This window comes from Ovis canadensis, chromosome 3 (genome assembly GCF_042477335.2).
Source record: "Ovis canadensis isolate MfBH-ARS-UI-01 breed Bighorn chromosome 3, ARS-UI_OviCan_v2, whole genome shotgun sequence".
Taxonomy (NCBI): Eukaryota; Metazoa; Chordata; class Mammalia; order Artiodactyla; family Bovidae; genus Ovis; species Ovis canadensis.
In genome coordinates this window covers 214,866,178-214,883,710 of record NC_091247.1, presented here as the reverse complement: position 1 = coordinate 214,883,710, position 17,533 = coordinate 214,866,178, and the positions used below count along the sequence as shown (strand labels likewise).

Below are 17,533 nucleotides of genomic sequence, written 5' to 3'. Positions count from 1 at the left end.
ACAGGGCTGGGAAACTCACACCAAAGGCTTATCACAGATTCTGCCTAACAAATTCTTCCCTTTTTAAGGGAAGGTTAATTCTTCCCTTTTTAAGGTCTCAAAAATTTCTTGAGATTTTTGTATCCATGAGATAACCTTCCTAATTCATTTGATGAACTTACTGGAAACCTAAGAACTTCCAGTTTTTAGAGGAGTCAGAAAATATAATTGTTTTGTTTATAACGTTTAATTTTACCAAAGTATTGTCATAATTAGTTTGAGAGGAAGATTTTTCTCTACTCCCTGAAAAACATGAGATTCAAACCCATAATTTTTCAGATAGAAACCATAAAAGTTATAAGCATATTTACTGGTTCATTCAGTCCTTTTGCTAACTTTTGTGAAGTCATCAGGTTTTCCATTAAAATATCAGGACATATCAGAATGTTAAAAACTCCATATAATTTCTAGGGTATCTGTATTAGTTAATTTACCATACATTATAACATGAGTGGATTTATTACTCATTTGATAATCTTTTCCATGTAATTTAACCAACCAAATAAACACAGTTTAATATCTCTCCTTAGGATGTTCCAGGGGCCCTCTGAAGCACCCCAAAGTTAGCTAGAGATATAAAAGTTCATATCTCATTTACATTTTTAGAAGTTTCTTCACTTGAGGTAATTTCCTTGTTGACAAGCTTGTAACAGATATAATATTTAACATATTAATCCTAGGTACAATGAAAATATTCTACTTAACGTTAATTATTTTAAGACGTGTATATTAGATAGGTCAACAAACAAACATTAATATCAGATATTTAACACTGAATATTTCCCAGTTCACGTGAATCTGGAATTTATTGTTTAATTTAGAATTACTTGATTTGTAAGCACTTACCCTTTTTTTTAAAAAGCCAAATAAATAGAGCTCATATACATATTAACCACAAAAATATTACCAAGACATATTTAGACAGACACAGTGCAAGATCTAGCTTTAAGTCTTTTTTATCTTTTTCCTTTTTTCCTCAGTGTCAGGAGTTAGAGATGGTCTAGATAAGTGTTCCTGAGAGCCCTGGTCTCAAGGCACAGGGAAAGAAAATCAAGTTCTAACAAAATGGCAGCAGGTCTAAACCACATGGTGGCCAGACAAAGCAAAATTTCCTTCTCCAGGGGATCCTCTCGACCCAGGGATCGAACCCAGGTCTCCCATATTGCAGGCAGACGCTTACCCGGCTCCACCATGGAAGCCCTTAAATACAAAAATATAGTCTCTCAGGAAACCTGCTACAGAGACACAGAACTTCAGATCTAAGTACTAACATCAAAGATTTCAAGGGAAGGAAGGAAGCCAGGTTGAAAGAAGAAGGGGGAGGAGGCAGGAGAGGGGGGCAAAAGGGGTGGCCTTACAAACATCTCCTGCCACCTACAGATACCCAGGCGTTACGGGACTTTTCCCTGGGCTTCCAGAGAAGGGAGGACAGGAACTCGGCCCTACCAGAAATCAGAACCAGAATTCGAGTTCTCTGCCAAGAGGAGGTGATCAGTCTCCAATCCTCAGCTCAGGCTGAGGGCCCTTCAACCAGATTCCTGTGTCCAGGACTGGTGGAGGGACTAGAAAAACAGGGAAGGATAGGAAGGGTTAAGGAGAGGAAAGAGAGAGGGGAGGGGAGAGAGGTCAATAAAGTCTCTTGTTCCTTACCAGTCAGGGCACTCTGGCCAGTTGTCCACATCAGGGGGAGACCAGGGACAAAAGGGTCCCGGTTTCGGCCGCTGGGTCTGGTCCATTGGCAGGCAAGCTGGCCCCTGAGTACCCCGAGTGGTCAGGATGTCAGTCTCGGCTTTTTCACCAATAACGATAGATTTTGCGCCCTAGATTTGAAATCAGAAAAATGGTCAGTCATAAGGGACAAAGGAGTAGAAGTCACTTGCCCCATGATTACAGAGAAGAACACAGGAGACAAAATGAACACACAAAGAGCAGAGACAATGCCGGCACTCACACAGACATGACAAACAGATAACAAATACACATCGGCCGAGAACACAGCACTAGGTCTTCCTGGGCCCCCCTGAAACTTTCTTTCCCTTGGGGTAATCTTACCAACAAGGCGTCCACAGAGCCAGTGGCCTTCCCAGCACGATGCCGGGACTCGGCCTTATGCCGGCTAGGTTTAGTCCCCTTACAGAGCCAACCGCCTTCCCAGCATGATGCCGGGCCTTGGCCTTATGCCGGCTACGTTTACCTCCTTCGGGCTAAGGAACCCCTTCTGCCGGGAGGGTGTTATTCTCCTCAGTCAAAAGGCATCCCGGACGAGCCCCCAAATGTTATGCCCAGTGTCCAAGTCCCCAAAACTGAGAGAATAAGACATCCACAGCAATGCAAAAGCATAATGGGGTTTATTGCTAGCTCGAGCTAGGGCTCAAGTCTCATCCAGTGCAGTGGAGTCTTGACGAGAGCCCCGAGCTCTGAATCACATCTACTTTTATGCAGATGGTTCTTTGTTCCTGTAACAGCATAGCTGATTGGTTAAACTTTGCGTGTGCAAGGGACTTTTAAACCTCGCATCCCTATCCGGATTGGCTCAGGTCTGGCGTGGGCGGGGGGCTATGGGGATTTTTTCCTGATTGGTCGAGCTACACTGCCTGCGGGAGTTCCCAGTGCCTCAGCTTTCCTGGAGACTAAACCTCAGGCCTAGCCTGCCCCTTAGAGCCTGTCCTGGCTTCAGTTTGGTCCTAACAGGTATATAAGTGGGTTCATTAAATTTGGAAAAATTCCATCTATCATTGTAAAATATTTTTTCTACTCATAGCTTATACTTAATCTCCAAATGACATATCTTACTGAAAGGTTGTTGTTGAATCACGACTCCGGGATTCTTGGCCCCCGGAGGAGAAGAATTCAATCCGGGGCCAGAGATGAGGTTTGATCACTCAGAACTTTTGTGTAATAAAGTTTTATTCAAGTATAAAGGAGATAGAGAAAGCTTCTGACATAGGCATCAGAAGGGGGCAGAAAGAGTGCCCCCCTGCTAGTCTTCAGCTGGATGTTATATAGTCACCAGCAGTCTGTTAATGAAAGAAAGGAATAAAACTCAGAATGGCACCAGGCCCCTCACCCATAAGATGCATTTTGTGATAATCTTGGGACCAAATGGTTCATCTTGGGCCATAAAATGATTAACTTGAATCTTGAAGAAGGGCAGAGCACCATACAAATAGTTTCAGTTACATAGATTAAGTTCAGTTCAGTTCAGTCGCTCAGTTGTGAATCGCAGCACGCCAGGCCTCCCTGTTCATCACCATCTCCCGGAGTTCACTCAGGCTCATGTCCATCAAGTCCGTGATGCCATCCAGCCATCTCATCCTCGGTCGTCCCTTTGTCCTACTGCCCCCAATCCCTCCCAGCGTCAGAGTCTTTTCCAATGAGTCAACTCTTCCCATGAGGTGGCCAAAGTACTGGAGTTTTAGCTTCAGCATCATTCCTTCCAAAGAAATCCCAGGGCTGATCTCCTTCAGAATGGACTGGTTGGATCTCCTTGCAGTCCAAGGGACTCTCAAGAGTCTTCTCCAATATCACAGTTCAAAAGCATCAATTCTTCGGTGCTCAGCCTTTTTCACAGTCCAACTCTCACATCCATACATGACCACAGGAAAAGCCATAGCCTTGACTAGACGGACCTTAGTTGGCAAAGTAATGTCCCTGTTTTTGAACATGCTATCTAGGTTGGCCATAACTTTTCTTCCCAGGAGTAAGCGTCTTTTAATTTCATGGCTGCAATCACCATCTGTAGTGATTTTGGAGCCCCCAAAAATAAAGTCTGACACTGTTTCCACTCTTTCCCCGTCTATTTCCCATGAAGTGATGGGACCGGATGCCATGATCTTTGTTTTCTGAATGTTGAGTCAACCAGGCTGTTGTTCCATGTCCAGTTCTAACTGTTGCTTCCTGACCTGCATACAGATTTCTCAAGAGGCAGGTTAGGTGGTCTGGTATTCCCATCTCTTTCAGAATTTTCCACAGTTTATTGTGATCCACAGTCAAAGGCTTTGGCATAGTCAATAAAGCAGAAATAGATGTTTTTCTGGAACTCTCTTGCTTTTTCCATGATCCAGCAGATGTTGGCAATTTGATCTCTGGTTCCTCCACCTTTTCTAAAACCAGCTTGAACATCAGGAAGTTCACGGTTCACGTACTGCTGAAGCCTGGCTTGAAGAATTTTGAGCATTACTTTACTAGCATGTGACATGAGTGCAATTATGCGGGTGTTTGAGCATTATATAGATTAGAGGAACAATATCTGAGTATACCATACTGGTTTGTCAAGTAGGTTCTGAGCCAAAAGGCGAACCGACTTGAAGACAGAGTTTGGGGTAAATGCATAGTACATTAGCATAGCTTAAGATAAACATTTCCATAATAAAAAGGCACTGGTTAACTTCAGGTGAAACCAGGTGTCACTATGGCAACACAGAATTTTAAGAGAAACCTCCTTTTAAATTTGTATAGAGAAGGAAAAAATATCGCTTGTTTGTTTCCTCCTGCCACTTAAGCTAAGTCACTTCAGTCGTGTCTGACTCTGTGCGACCCCATAGACGGCAGCCCACCAGGCTCCCCCGTCCCTGGGATTCTCCAGGCAAGAACACTGGAGTGGGTTGCCATTTCCTTCTCCAATGCAGGAAAGTGAAAAGTGAAAGTGAAGTCTCTGAGTCATGTCCAACCCTTAGCGACCCCATGGGCTGCAGCCTTCCAGGCTCCTTCGTCCATGAGATTTTCCAGGCAAGAGTACTGGAGTGGGTTGCCATCGCCTTCTCTGCTTAAGAGAGATAAAAATATTTGACACTTGCAGGCTATCTCCTCCGTTTGGAGGCCCCTGGACTTCCTGCCTGTTACCCTCTCATTACATGGTCTGATATTCCGCATACCACTAATTTTCCACTCATATGTTTCTGCCTTTTTTCTCTATTTCAATTTGGATAGTCAATTGCTATGTATCAAATTTTCAGTTCTTTTATTCTGCAATGTCTAGCCTCTTGTTAAGTTAATCCAGAAAATTTTTCATTCCAGATATTGTATTTTCCATTTTGGAAGCTCCATTTGCTTTTTTCTAGTTTTTTTTTCTCTACTTGTTTTTATACCTCACTGTGTGTGTTAGTTGCTCATTTGTGTCTGACTCTCTCAGTTCAGTTCAGTTCAGTCAATTAGTTGTGTCTGACTCTTTGCAACCCCATGAATTGAAGCATGCCAGGCCTCCCTGTCCTTCATCATCTCCTGCAGCTTGCTCAAGCTCATATCCATTGAGTCAGTGATACCACCCAATCATCTCATCCTCTGTCGTCCCTTTCTCCTCCTGCCTTCAATCTTTCTCAGCACCAGGGTCTCTCTTCCAAGGAGTCAGTTCTTTGCATCAGGTGGTCAAAATATTGGAGTTTCAGCTTCAGCATCAGTCCTTCCAATGAATGCTCAGGACTGATTTCCTTTAGGATGGACTGGTTGGATCTCCTTGCAGTCCAAGGAACTCTCAAGTGTCTTCTCCAACACCACAGTTCAAAAGTATCAATTCTTTGGCGCTCAGCTTTCTTTATAGTCCAACTCTCACATCCATACATGACTACTGGAAAAACCATAGTTTTGACTAGACAGACCTTTGTTGGCAAAGTAATGTCTCTGTTTTTAATATGCTGTCTGCTGTTGCTGCTGCTGCTAAGTCACTTCAGTTGTGTCCAACTCTGTGCGACCCTATGGACAGCAGACCACCAGGCTCCTCTGTCCAAGGGAGTCTCTAGACAAGAATACTGGAGTGGGTTGCTATTTCCTTCTCCCAATATGCTGTCTAGGTTGGTCATAACTTTTCTTCCAAGGAGCAAGCATCTTTTAATTTCATGGCTGCAGTCACCATCTGCAGTGATTTTTTCAGTCCCCCCAAATAAAGTCTGTAACTGTTTCCACATCTATTTGCCATGAATGATGGGACCAGATGCCATGATCTAAGTTTTCTGAATGTTGAGCTTTAAGCCAACTTTTTCACTCTCTTCTTTCACTCTCATCAAGAGGCTCTTTAGTTCTTCACTTTCTGCCATAAGGGTGGTGTCATCTGCATTTCTGAGGTTATTGATATTTCTCCTGGCATTCTTGATTCCAGCTTGTGCTTCATCCAGTTCAGCATTTCTCATGATGTACTCTGCATATAAGTTAAATAAGCAGGGTGACAATATACAGCCTTGACATATCCCTTTCCCAATTTGGAACCAGTCTGTTGTTCCATGTCCAGTTCTAGCAATTGCTTCCTGACCTGCATATAGGTTTCTCAAGAGGCAGGTCAGGTGGTCTGGTATTCCCATCTCTTGAAGAATTTTCCAGTTTGTTGTGATCCACACAGTCAAAGGCTTTGGCATAGTCAATAAAGCAGAAGTAGATGTTTTTCTGGAACTCTCTTGCTTTTCCAATGATCCAATGGGTGTTGGCAATTTGATCTCTGGTTCCTCTGCCTTTTTTAAATCCAACTTGAACATCTGGAAGTTCACAGTTCACGAACTGTTGAAGTCTGGCTTGGAGAATTTTGTGCATTACTTTGCTATCTTGTGAGATGAGTGCAATTGTGTGGTAATTTGAGCATTCTTTGGCATTATCTTTCTTTGGGATTGGAATGAAAACTGATCTTTTGTCTGACTCTGTGTGGCCCCATGGATTGTAGCCTCCACGCTGCTCTGCCCATGGGATTTGCCAGGCCAGAATAGTGGAGTGGGTAGCTATTCCCTTCTCCAGGGAATCTTCCTAACCCAGGGATTGAACCTAGGTCTCCTGCATGGCAGGCAGATTCTTTACTTTCTGAGGGCTTCCCTGATAGCTCAGTTGGTAAAGAATCTGCCTGTAATGCAGGAGATCCTTGTTTGATACCTGGCTCGGGAAGATCCTCTGGAGAAGGGATAGACTACCCATTCCAGTATTCTGGGCTTCCCTTGCTGCTCAGCTGGTAAAGAATTTGCCTCCAATACAGGAGACCTGGGTTCGATCCCTGGGTTGGGAAGATCCCCTGGAGAAGGGAAAGGCTACCCAGTCCAGTATTCTGGTCCAGAGAATTCCATGGACCATATAGTCCATGGGATTGCAAAGAGTTAGACATGAGTGAGCAACTTTCACTTCACTTCTGTACCTCCTGAGCCACCAGAAAAACCCAAGGTATATTTATATTAGAGGTTTAAAGACCTTTTCAGCCAATTCAATCATCTCTGTAATTTCTGAATTTGCTTTTAATGATTTACCATTAAAATTTTTTTTTATGGGTTATATATTTCTTTTTAGAAGCCTAGTAGTTTTTTGACTGGATGCCAGGCATTGCTAGGCAGTCTTATACCAGAAAGAATTGTTGTTCAGTTGTTAAGACAGGTTTAACTCTTTGTGACCCCACAGATTGCAGTATGCCAGGTCCCTCTGTCCTTCACTATATCCCTGAGCTTGCTCGGAGTCATGTCCATTGAGTCAGTGATGCCATCTAACTATATCATCCTCTGCCAACCCTGTCTCCTTTTGCCTTCAATCTTTCTCAGCATCAGGGTCTTTTATAGTTAGTCCACTTTCAGCATCAGGTGGCCAAAATATTGAAGCTTCATCTTCAGCATCAGTCCTTCCAGTAAGTATTCAGGACTAATTTCCTTTAGGATTGACTGGTTTGATCTCTTTGTAGTCCAAGGGACTCTCAAGAGTCTTCTCCAGAGCCACAACTCAAAAGCATCAGTTCTTTTTGGTGTTCAGCTTTCTTTACGGTCCTAGGCTCACATCATTACTTGATTTGTTCCTCTAACTGTTATGCCCAAGTCGCGAAATCTCCCAATGACCACCAGGGAGCCAATATCTGATGTAAAAGCTGGAGAGTTTTTATTACCAAGCTCGAGCTGGGGCTCCCACCGATACCGACACAGTGGCTATAGGGAGGAGCCCCGGGTTTTGGATTACATTGCTTATATAGGGAGTAGACATGGAAAAAAAGGATTTCTAGGTAGGGGAACGTCTGATTGGTTACTTTCTTTCGAAGGGTTGTGTATTGGTTCTTGATTGGTCCCTATTGTCTAGGTAGACCACAAGTTCCTGAGCATTAAGTCAGGAGATTTTGGTCTGGGGTCCGATTGGCTCATGGGAGGTGGGGTGAGGTCAGGGGATTTCCAAAGGCTCTTGGATTTCCAAAGGCTCTTTTCCCGGAACTTTACAAAATGGAGTTTTTCTGTTAACAAAATGGAGTAGCTTAGGTCCTTCATAACAAGACAATTTGAAATAACCTGTTCTTAAGTTTGGAGAAGGCAATGGCACTCCACTCCAGTACTCTTGCCTAGAAAATCCCATGGACGGAGGAGCCTGGTGGGCTGCAGTCCATGGGGTCACTAAGAGTCTGACACGACTGAGCAAATTCACTTTCACTTTTCACTTTCATGCACTGGAGAAGGAAATGGCAACCCACTCCAGTGTTCTTGCCTGGAGAATCCCAGGGACAGGGGAGCCTGGTGGGCTGCCATCTATGGGGTTGCACAAAGTCGGACACGACTGAAGTGACTTAGCAAAGCAAAGTTTGCTGATCCTTGGTTTTGCATGATACAGTTTGCTTGGAGCACTCTGTTGACTTTTTCACTTCAGTTATTGTATCCTTGAATTCCAGAAATTCTGTCTGGTTTCCTTTTGTGTTTTCTGTTTTTCAGTATATGTGCTGCCAAAGTGATCACTGTGTTTTCTATTTTTTTTTTTTTATTAAACTTTGCCGTTTGTTCATGTACTCTTTTCCTGATGGTACTTGATTATCTGTTTGTGTTCACTTACAGTCACTGAGTTTGACACAATGATTTTAAATTTTTTTGTCAAGCAGTTCATAAATTTTCATTTTTTTCAGGGTAGGTTGCTGGAGACTTACTGGTTTCCTTAAGTGGTATCATATCTTCCAGGGTCTTCATGATCTGTGTAGGCTTGGATTAGTGAGTGTGCATTTGAAGGAGCAGACACTTCTAGAATTTACAGAATGATTTCAACAAATAAAGATCTACTGCCTTGTCCTTGAACCGATAGGACTGCCTCTGGTCTTGTGGTCCCCAAAACTGGAGTCAGGTTACATGGCTGCTGTTGGGGCTGCTGTTGCGTCTCTGGTCAGTGGCCCTGTTGGCAGGTGCATGGATGGGTGTTGCTTCCTCTGGGTGCTGAAGTGGGCAGGATTGCCTCCCTTGTGTGGTAAAGTGAGGCAGAGCCTAGGTTGCAGGGTGCACTAGAATCTGCACTCACACTCACGTCCACAGTTGACAATCCTGTTGTCAGGGATGCCAAATGGTGTGGCATTTGGATGTCTGGGCAGAGAGGACTGCCCAGGATCAAGTGGTGCAGGGTTGGTGCCACATCAGGGAGCAGCTTATGTGTTCACAGTTCTGTCTGGAGTTGGCAGGCATGTAGCTGGGGACACTGTTTCTGTGGGAGAATGAGGGTTGGGGAACCTTCGTTTTTGTCATCTCACTGATGTAAGATATAAACACAGAATTAGCACAATGATAGAATTAAAATCAATTAATATCACTCCTTAGCATTTTCTACAATTCCTGTCTCAGAAGAAAAACCTGTATTAGGAGCTTTTTGGCAAACTCACTGTAAACTTACACTCTTGTAAACTCATGTAAACTTCAACTCAGAACTCACTCTCTCCCAGGTTCATTGACGAATCCCAGGTTTTCAAGAGAAATATCTAACACCACCCCTTGTCTCTCCTGTGACTCTCTGAGCTTACTTAACATAACAGATTAATCTTTTCTCCCATTTAGGTCATCTAAGAAATTCTTGGAATATTTTGCCATCAAAAATTATCAGAAAAATAAAATTCAGTAGCATAAAAATGGATTAGTTATTATGTCAGTATTTCTTCTCTTGGGCCATCATCCATCTACAGGTTGGCATGCATACATGGATCCAACCTTTATGCTTTTCTCTACCCCAAGCCACTTGAGGAGTGGCTCATGGTGGAGAAAACTGATCAGACTATTAGCCCCACAAGTCTTAGGAAAGCTTTCTAATTTTGTCTAGATGATAGGTCTCTTCTGTCTTATAGCCATTTTGCTCTGGGTTAGTTCTGTTCTTCATGTCTCTATACTCAAGTTTGAGTGCCCACACATTATGCATTATATCTTTGGGCTCTATAGGTCCCAGGCTCCTAAATGAAAAATATACTTCTCCAACTAATGCTAAAATATACATTCCTGGTGTTCAGCCATTACACATGATCTGTCTTGGGCCCTGTAGTTTCCTGGCCTCTAGATAAGGAATTCATATTTCTAATCAACGTCAAAGGATATATTTTTGGGGTTCAGTCATTCTAAGCTGACCCTGCTTCTGGGTTTCTTTTCAGAAACTTGCTCATGAAAATGCAACTCTGACAGTGACTTTTAAATTCTTTCTTTCTGCTCCACTCCTGGAAAAGAAAAGCTTTCACATCATTGCCTGTGACACATTGTTTCCAATTGTTAAGCCAGGATCATGAACACTTACTGGGTTTATTGTTGTTTTTCTCTTAGGATTTGTGCGCCTGGCTGAGCGCAAATGGACCCTGCTCAGGGCGAGTAGAAGTACGTTATGGAGAAGCCTGGATCCCAGTGTCTGATGGAAACTTCACACTGCCCACTGCCCAGGTTATTTGGGCAGAGCTGGGGTGTGGCAAGGCTGTGTCTGTCCTGGGACACATGCCCTTCAGAGAGTCCGATGGCCGGGTCTGGGCTGAAGAGTTCAGGTGTAAAGGGGAGGAGCCTGAGCTCTGGTCCTGCCCCAGAGTGCCCTGTCCAGGGGGCACCTGTCATCACAGTGGAGCTGTTCAGGTTGTCTGCTCAGGTGAAATGCAGATCAGGACTTTAACTTCCCTGCACACTCTGTTAAGGTGAGAAAACATGAGATTTAGTTGAAATTTTGTCTTTTCCAACCAGCATACACAGAAGCTAAGCTCATGAAAAACGGCTCCTCTCAGTGTGAGGGGCAGGTGGAGACGAACATTTCTGGACGATGGAGAGCGCTCTGTGCCTCCCCCACCGGAGTCTGGCCAATGCCAATGTTGTCTGTCGTCAGCTCTGCTGTGGAGTTGCCATCTCCACCCCAAAAGGAGCAGAAGGAAGTGATTAGCTCTGGAAAGCCCAATTTCACTGCTTGGGTAATGAGTCCTTCCTGTGGGAATGCCCTGTGTTTGCCCTGGGTGGTCCTGACTGTTCCCATGGAAACATGGCCTCTGTGATCTGCTCAGGTAAGAGAGAGAAGGGCTACTGGTACCCAGGATGCTCATGGAGTGAAATGTCCTCAAGAGCAGAGAGAGAGGGAAAACTGGCTTCAGAAGTTTGAAGTTTCACAATGAAATACAGGTTCCATTGTTATTCACTCATTTTTCAGATCAGGGGCAAGAAGCATTAAGGGAAACACATTTGTTGAGTAAACATGGCTATTTAAGTATAATCATGGAGAGGGATGTATAAGAAATAAGTATATATATCTCAGTCAGGGTAGTTTTTTTTCTTTCCTGCTGAATCATGTGAGAATTACCATACCCATCAGATTCCTTTACCATTTATCTCACCATGTATTTCTTAAGTACAAAGACATTATTCAATTTCAGGAAATTCTGATTTCACAAGTTATTATTAACTGTTTTTTTTTTTCTGAAATACATTTGAACCTGAAGTTGTTTTCTTTTGGTTTCATAGTGGGAAAATTTAAATACAAATTCTGTATTTTTTAATAAGTCAGAATTATTCAGATTTTCTGTTGGTTCTTGTGTCATTTAAACTGGTACTATTCAAAGAATTTTCACTTTAGCTAAATGTTTAAGTCTTGGTAAAGAGGAAATGATGTCAGCATCATGGTGGTATAAGATATCCCTCCATTTGCTTCTCTCTATAACAAGTAATTAACCATACATCCATGATTAAAAGAGCTTCTGTGAGAGTTGTGGGATCCAACATGAAGATGATCACCCATCTGGGCATCAGTAATAGGCAGATAGACATTGGTACAGATTGGACTCAGCAGAAACTAGTGAACCTGTCCCAACGCCCTGGGCTATGGTCATGCAAAATCTGGAAAAACCTGGTGAGTGCTGACTTGGTTAGTCACTTAGGAAAACTGTTAGAAGTCCAGGATTCCTGAAGGGAGATTTCAGTACTCTGTTGAAGCCAAATAAAAGTTTGAATGATTGGAGAGGATTAAAGAATTTTGCCAGTGCTGCCCCTCACTCCAAGGTGACACGGCATAAACTTGAACTATCCAGTGGGGCCTCTCCAATGGGGGAAAAGGAGAACAGTGAGCTAGTGCCCACTCAGTACTGCTGGGGAGACCAGTTTCTCTCCAGCAAAACCCAGCGTTCTGGGGTTGAACCTCCTTGACTGTGGGCAAAGAGGAAACATGAAAGGTCATTAAAAATGGCAAAGGGAGTAAAAGGGATGCAACTTAGTACTGACTATGCTCAGGGCTTGAGCAGGAAGCCCATCCACAAGCCTCTAGGAGAATGTCAACAAAAGTCTCCTTCCCTAGGCCTGTGGATACTAGAATCCCCTGAGTATTAAACTCATACTTACTGTCACCATTCTGAAAGCTGCTTTTGTATGCTCCCAAGTGTGGAAATGAGAGCAAACTCCAGTACATGGAGTGATCTTGAAAAAATAGACTAGAGTCTGTGGGCAAGGAGGTAACCATAGACTTGAGATGTAGCACAACATTCTGCAAAACAGAAGAGAGGTTTCCAACTGCCTGGTGAGTTGTAAGCATCAGACAAGGCATAAAAGCTTGTTTCTGTTACAAGAAGGAACAAGAAATGCAGAGCAAGTGAGTCTATATAAGGTCAGAGAAGAGTACACACTCCTTTAAGGTAATTAGTAAAGATTTGATGGGGTGTCACAATCTAAAGCAAAAGCAGCAGGGAAAAATTGCAAGGAACTTGAAGAATCAAGGAAAGATGTCATCACCAAAGAGTAACAGTAACTTTGCAAAACTGACAAAGATACACATGTCAATGACATGGAACTTTGTGATCCAGCTCGTAAAGAATCCAACATAGCTGTTTTGAGGAAACTGAATGAACTACAAGAAAAGACAGAAAGACAATTCAATTAAGTCAGGGAAATAATAGATGAACAAAATGAGAAATTTAATAAAGAGAAGTTATAAAAAGAATGAAATAGAAATTCTGGTGCTGAAGAATTTAATAAATGAAATGGAAAAAAAATGCAATAGAGAGCATCTACAACAGAGCAGATCAAATTCAAGACAGAATCATTGGCTACGGGATATAACCTTTGAAATAATCAGTCAGTGTAGAACTAATGGAATGAGTAAAAAAGAACAAAGATATTCTATGTGATTCATGGGTCTCTATCTGACATACAAATATTATTAAAGTAATTGGGGGTCTAGATGAAGAGAGAGAGAGGGTGGGAGAAAATGTATTTAAATGAATAATAGCTGTGAACTTTTCTAACTTGGGGAGAGGCTTGAAAATTCAAGTTGATAATGCTAACAGTTCACCACTGGACATGGAACAACAGACTGGCTCCATATAGGAAAAGGTGTACGTCAAGGCTGTATATTGTCACCCTGCTTATTTAACTTATATGCAGAGTACATCATGAGAAACACTGGACTGGAAGAAACACAAGCTGGAATCAAGATTGCAGGGAGAAATATCAATAACCTCAGATATGCAGATGACGCCACCCTTATGGCAGAAAGTGAAGAGGAGCTAAAAAGCCTCTTGATGAAAGTGAAAGAGGAGAGTGAAAAAGTTGGCTTAAAGCTCAACATCCAGGAAACGAAGATCATGGCATCCGGTCCCATCACTTCATGGGAAATAGATGGGGAAACAGTAGAAACAGTGTCAGACTTTATTTTTTTGGGCTCCCAAATGACTGCAGATGGTGATTGCAGCCATGAAATTAAAAGACACTTACTCCTTGGAAGAAAAGTTATGACCAACCTAGATAGCATGTTCAAAAGCAGAGACATTACTTTGCCGACTAAGGTCCATCCAGTCAAGGCTATGGTTTTTCCTGTGGTCATGTATGGATGTGAGAGTTGGACTGTGAAGAAGGCTGAGCGCCGAAGAATTGATGCTTTTGAACTGTGGTGTTGGAGAAGACTCTTGAGAGTCCCTTGGACTGCAAGGAGATCCAACCAGTCCATTCTGAAGGAGATCAGCCCTGGGATTTCTTTGGAGGGAATGATGCTGAAGCTGAAACCCCAGTACTTTGGCCACCTCATGCGAAGAGTTGACTCATTGGAAAAGACTCTGATGCTGGGAGGGATTGGGGGCAGTAGGAGAAAGGGACGACCGAGGATGAGATGGCTGGATGGCATCACGGACTCGATGGACATGAGTCTGAGTGAACTCCGGGAGATGGTGATGGACAGGGAGGCCTGGCGTGTTGTGATTCATGGGGTCGCAAAGAGTCGGACACGACTGAGCGACTGAACTGAACTGAACTGAACAATCCGAATGCAAAAGACCTTCTCTCAGAAACACTATAATTAAACTAAAAATCGAAGATGAAGAGTCATAGAAGTAGCAGAAAAATTACTGAATAAAGAGGAATAACTAAAGGAATATAACGTGCTGTTTAAAATTTGAAACTCCACTGGTCACATGCAGGACTAGCTTGTTCACATTTCTTAGGGCCATAGATTGATGACTTATATACAGTTTATCCACATACACAGACTGTCTTCATGAATGATCAATGAAGCATAAAGCAAACATAAGTGGTATTTTTGTTAATAGTAGCAAAATATAGGGAAAATTTGGAAAAATTCCACTTATCATAGTATAAAAAAGTGAACACTCAGTCATGTCCAACTCTTTGTGACCCCATCTACTGTAGCCTACCAGGATCCTCTGTCCATGGGATTTTCCAGGCAAGAGTACTGGAGTAGGTTGCCATTTCCTTCTCCAGAGCGTCTTCCTAACTGAGGGGTTGAACCAGGTCTCCCGCATTGCAGGCAGACTCTTTACCATCTCAGTCATCCGACTCCCTTTATCATAGTATGAAGACTGTTGAATATGTAGGAAGAAACTTAACAAAATATCTAAAGGACTTTACATTGAAAGTCACAGAGCATCTAAGAAAAGAAAGATGTATACCAGATTCATGGATCTGAAAACATAAGAGGGTTGTCAATTCGCTTCAGCTGATCTATATGATCAATCTAATCCTAATCAAAATCCAAGCAATATTTTTGTAGAACTTTATAACTCAATTCTAAATTATATACTTAAATGTGAAGGAACTAGAATGGATAAAACAATTTTGAAAAAGAAGGGCAAAAATAGAAGCAAACTAATTTCAAGTTTTCTGCAATGTATCCAGAGCAATGTGGTCATTGAATAAGGATAGCTAAATATATCAACAGAACATAAAAGTTCAGCAATAGAGATCCAAATCCATATATAAGTTGAAATTCTACAAAGACACAGAGATATTTCAAAGGGGAAAATATAATATTTTCAAAAAATCATCTGCTAACTGAATATCTGCATGGGAGAAAATGAACTGTTATACTTATTTCACATTGTTAAGTCCCATTCCCCCATCTTCACTCTACAGAAAACCCCCAATCCATCAAAGTAGCTGCAATAAATGGTTATTCCCATAAAAATTCAATTATAAAACTTGTAGTAGAAAATATAAGAACAACTATCATGATCCTGGAGACGGCATTAATTGTTAAAAAATGAGAAGTGATTTTCATCAAAATTAAAATATTTTTCTTTTTAAAAGAAAACATTAAGAAAATGAAAAGGCATTCCACTAATAGGAAGAAATTAATTGCAATAAATATGTCTAACAAAGGACTTGTATCCTGAGGAATTGAAAAATTTATAACAGAAAAATAAGAAATACCCAGTTTAAATGTGGGCAAAAGGTTAAGAAAGACAATTCCCTAAAGATGATATACAAATGGCCAATAAATAAATGAAAAGATACTCAATATCACTAGTTATTAAGGAAATTCAAATTAAAGTATGAGATAAATTCACAAACTAGAATGACTTGAGTTAAGGAGACTGACAATTCCAAGTTTGGAGAAGGATACTGATCCACTAGAACCTTCATATACTGATGATTATAATGTATAAGAAAACGGCTCTTAGACAACTTTACGTTACTCAAAATTTCTATTACCCAAGAGGAATGAAAAGATATGTCCATAAAAAATTTAAGCTAGAAAAGTCAGAATATTTTTATTTAAAAGAATAATATACCACTCTAATTTTCTTTAGAGAAAGAATGGAAAACAAATTATGGCATATTCAACAATGTGAAGGTTTAAACAATACAAAGAATAAACTACTCATAAATCCAACTACACAGAAACTCTCAGTGCGTGCTGACTGAAAGAAGCCATGTGAACGGGATTACCTATTGTACGATTTTATTAAATCTTAGAAAACACAACTAATCTATTGTTGTAACCTGGAAGGGTTAGTTTAAAATTTACATTGAATCTTCCTGTGTGATTTTAACTCTTTTTTGTTATTGTAAACCTATATGATGGCCTGCCTCAGAGAGATAACCTGAGTTGTCCACCTGTGAAGAAACGCTGGGCTGGATGAAGCACAAAATGGAATCAAGATGGCTGGGAGAAATATCAATAACCTCAGATATGGAGATGACACCACCCTTACAGCAGAAAGTGAAGAAGAACTAAAGAGCCTCTTGATGACAGCGAAAGAGGAGTGGGAAAAAGTTGGCTTAAAACTCAACATTCAGAAAACTAAGATCATGGCATCTGGTCCCATCACTTCTGGGCAAATAGATGGGGAAACAATGGAAACAGTGACAGACTTTATTTTGGGGGGCTCCAAAATTGCTGCAGATGGTGACTGCAGCCATGAAATTAGAAGCTGCTTGCTCCTTGGAAGAAAAGTTATGACCAACCTAAACAGCATATAAAAAAACAGAGACATGACTTTGCCAACAAAGGTCTGTCTAGTCAAAGCTATGGTTTTTCCAGTGGTCATGTATGGTTGTGAGAGTTGGACAATAAAGAAAGCTGAGCGTTGAAGAATTGATGCTTTTGAACTGTAGTGTTAGAGAAGACTCTTGAGAGTCCCTTGGACTGCAAGAAGATCCAACCAGTTCATCCTAAAGGAAATCAGTCCTGAGCATTCATTGGAAGGACTGATGCTAAAGCTAAAACTCCAATACTTTGACCACCTGATGTGAAGAACAGACTCATTGGTAAAGACCCGGATGCTGAGAAAGATTGAAGGTGGGAGGAGAAGGGGACGACAGAGGATGAGATGGTTGGATGGCATCAGTGACTCAAAGGACATGAGTTTGAGTAAATTCCAGGAACTGGTGATGAACAGGGAGGCCCAGTGTGCTGAAGTCCACAGGGTCACAAAGAGTCGGACATGACTGATCAACTAAACTGAACTGAACTGAAGGAAATGAAACTAATACATCCCCCTGCCTAAGGACAGCCATTGTAGGGGACATTTGCAAGGGTTGAATAGTTTTTTTACTTTGTTTCCTCACCTCTCCCTCATCTCTGATCC

The 17,533-nt window shown here is 41.8% G+C and overlaps 1 protein-coding gene across 1 annotated transcript in view; it reads left to right on the top strand.

Moving 5' to 3' along the window:
* Nucleotides 1-17,533, top strand: part of LOC138437863 (scavenger receptor cysteine-rich domain-containing protein DMBT1-like) — a 226,394-nt gene that overhangs the window by 19,390 nt on the left and 189,471 nt on the right. Inside the window, 4 exon segments of the mRNA XM_069585832.1 lie at nucleotides 10,521-10,537; nucleotides 10,539-10,830; nucleotides 10,923-11,020; nucleotides 11,023-11,233. Of these exon segments, the coding sequence (XP_069441933.1) occupies nucleotides 10,521-10,537; nucleotides 10,539-10,830; nucleotides 10,923-11,020; nucleotides 11,023-11,233 (618 nt within the window).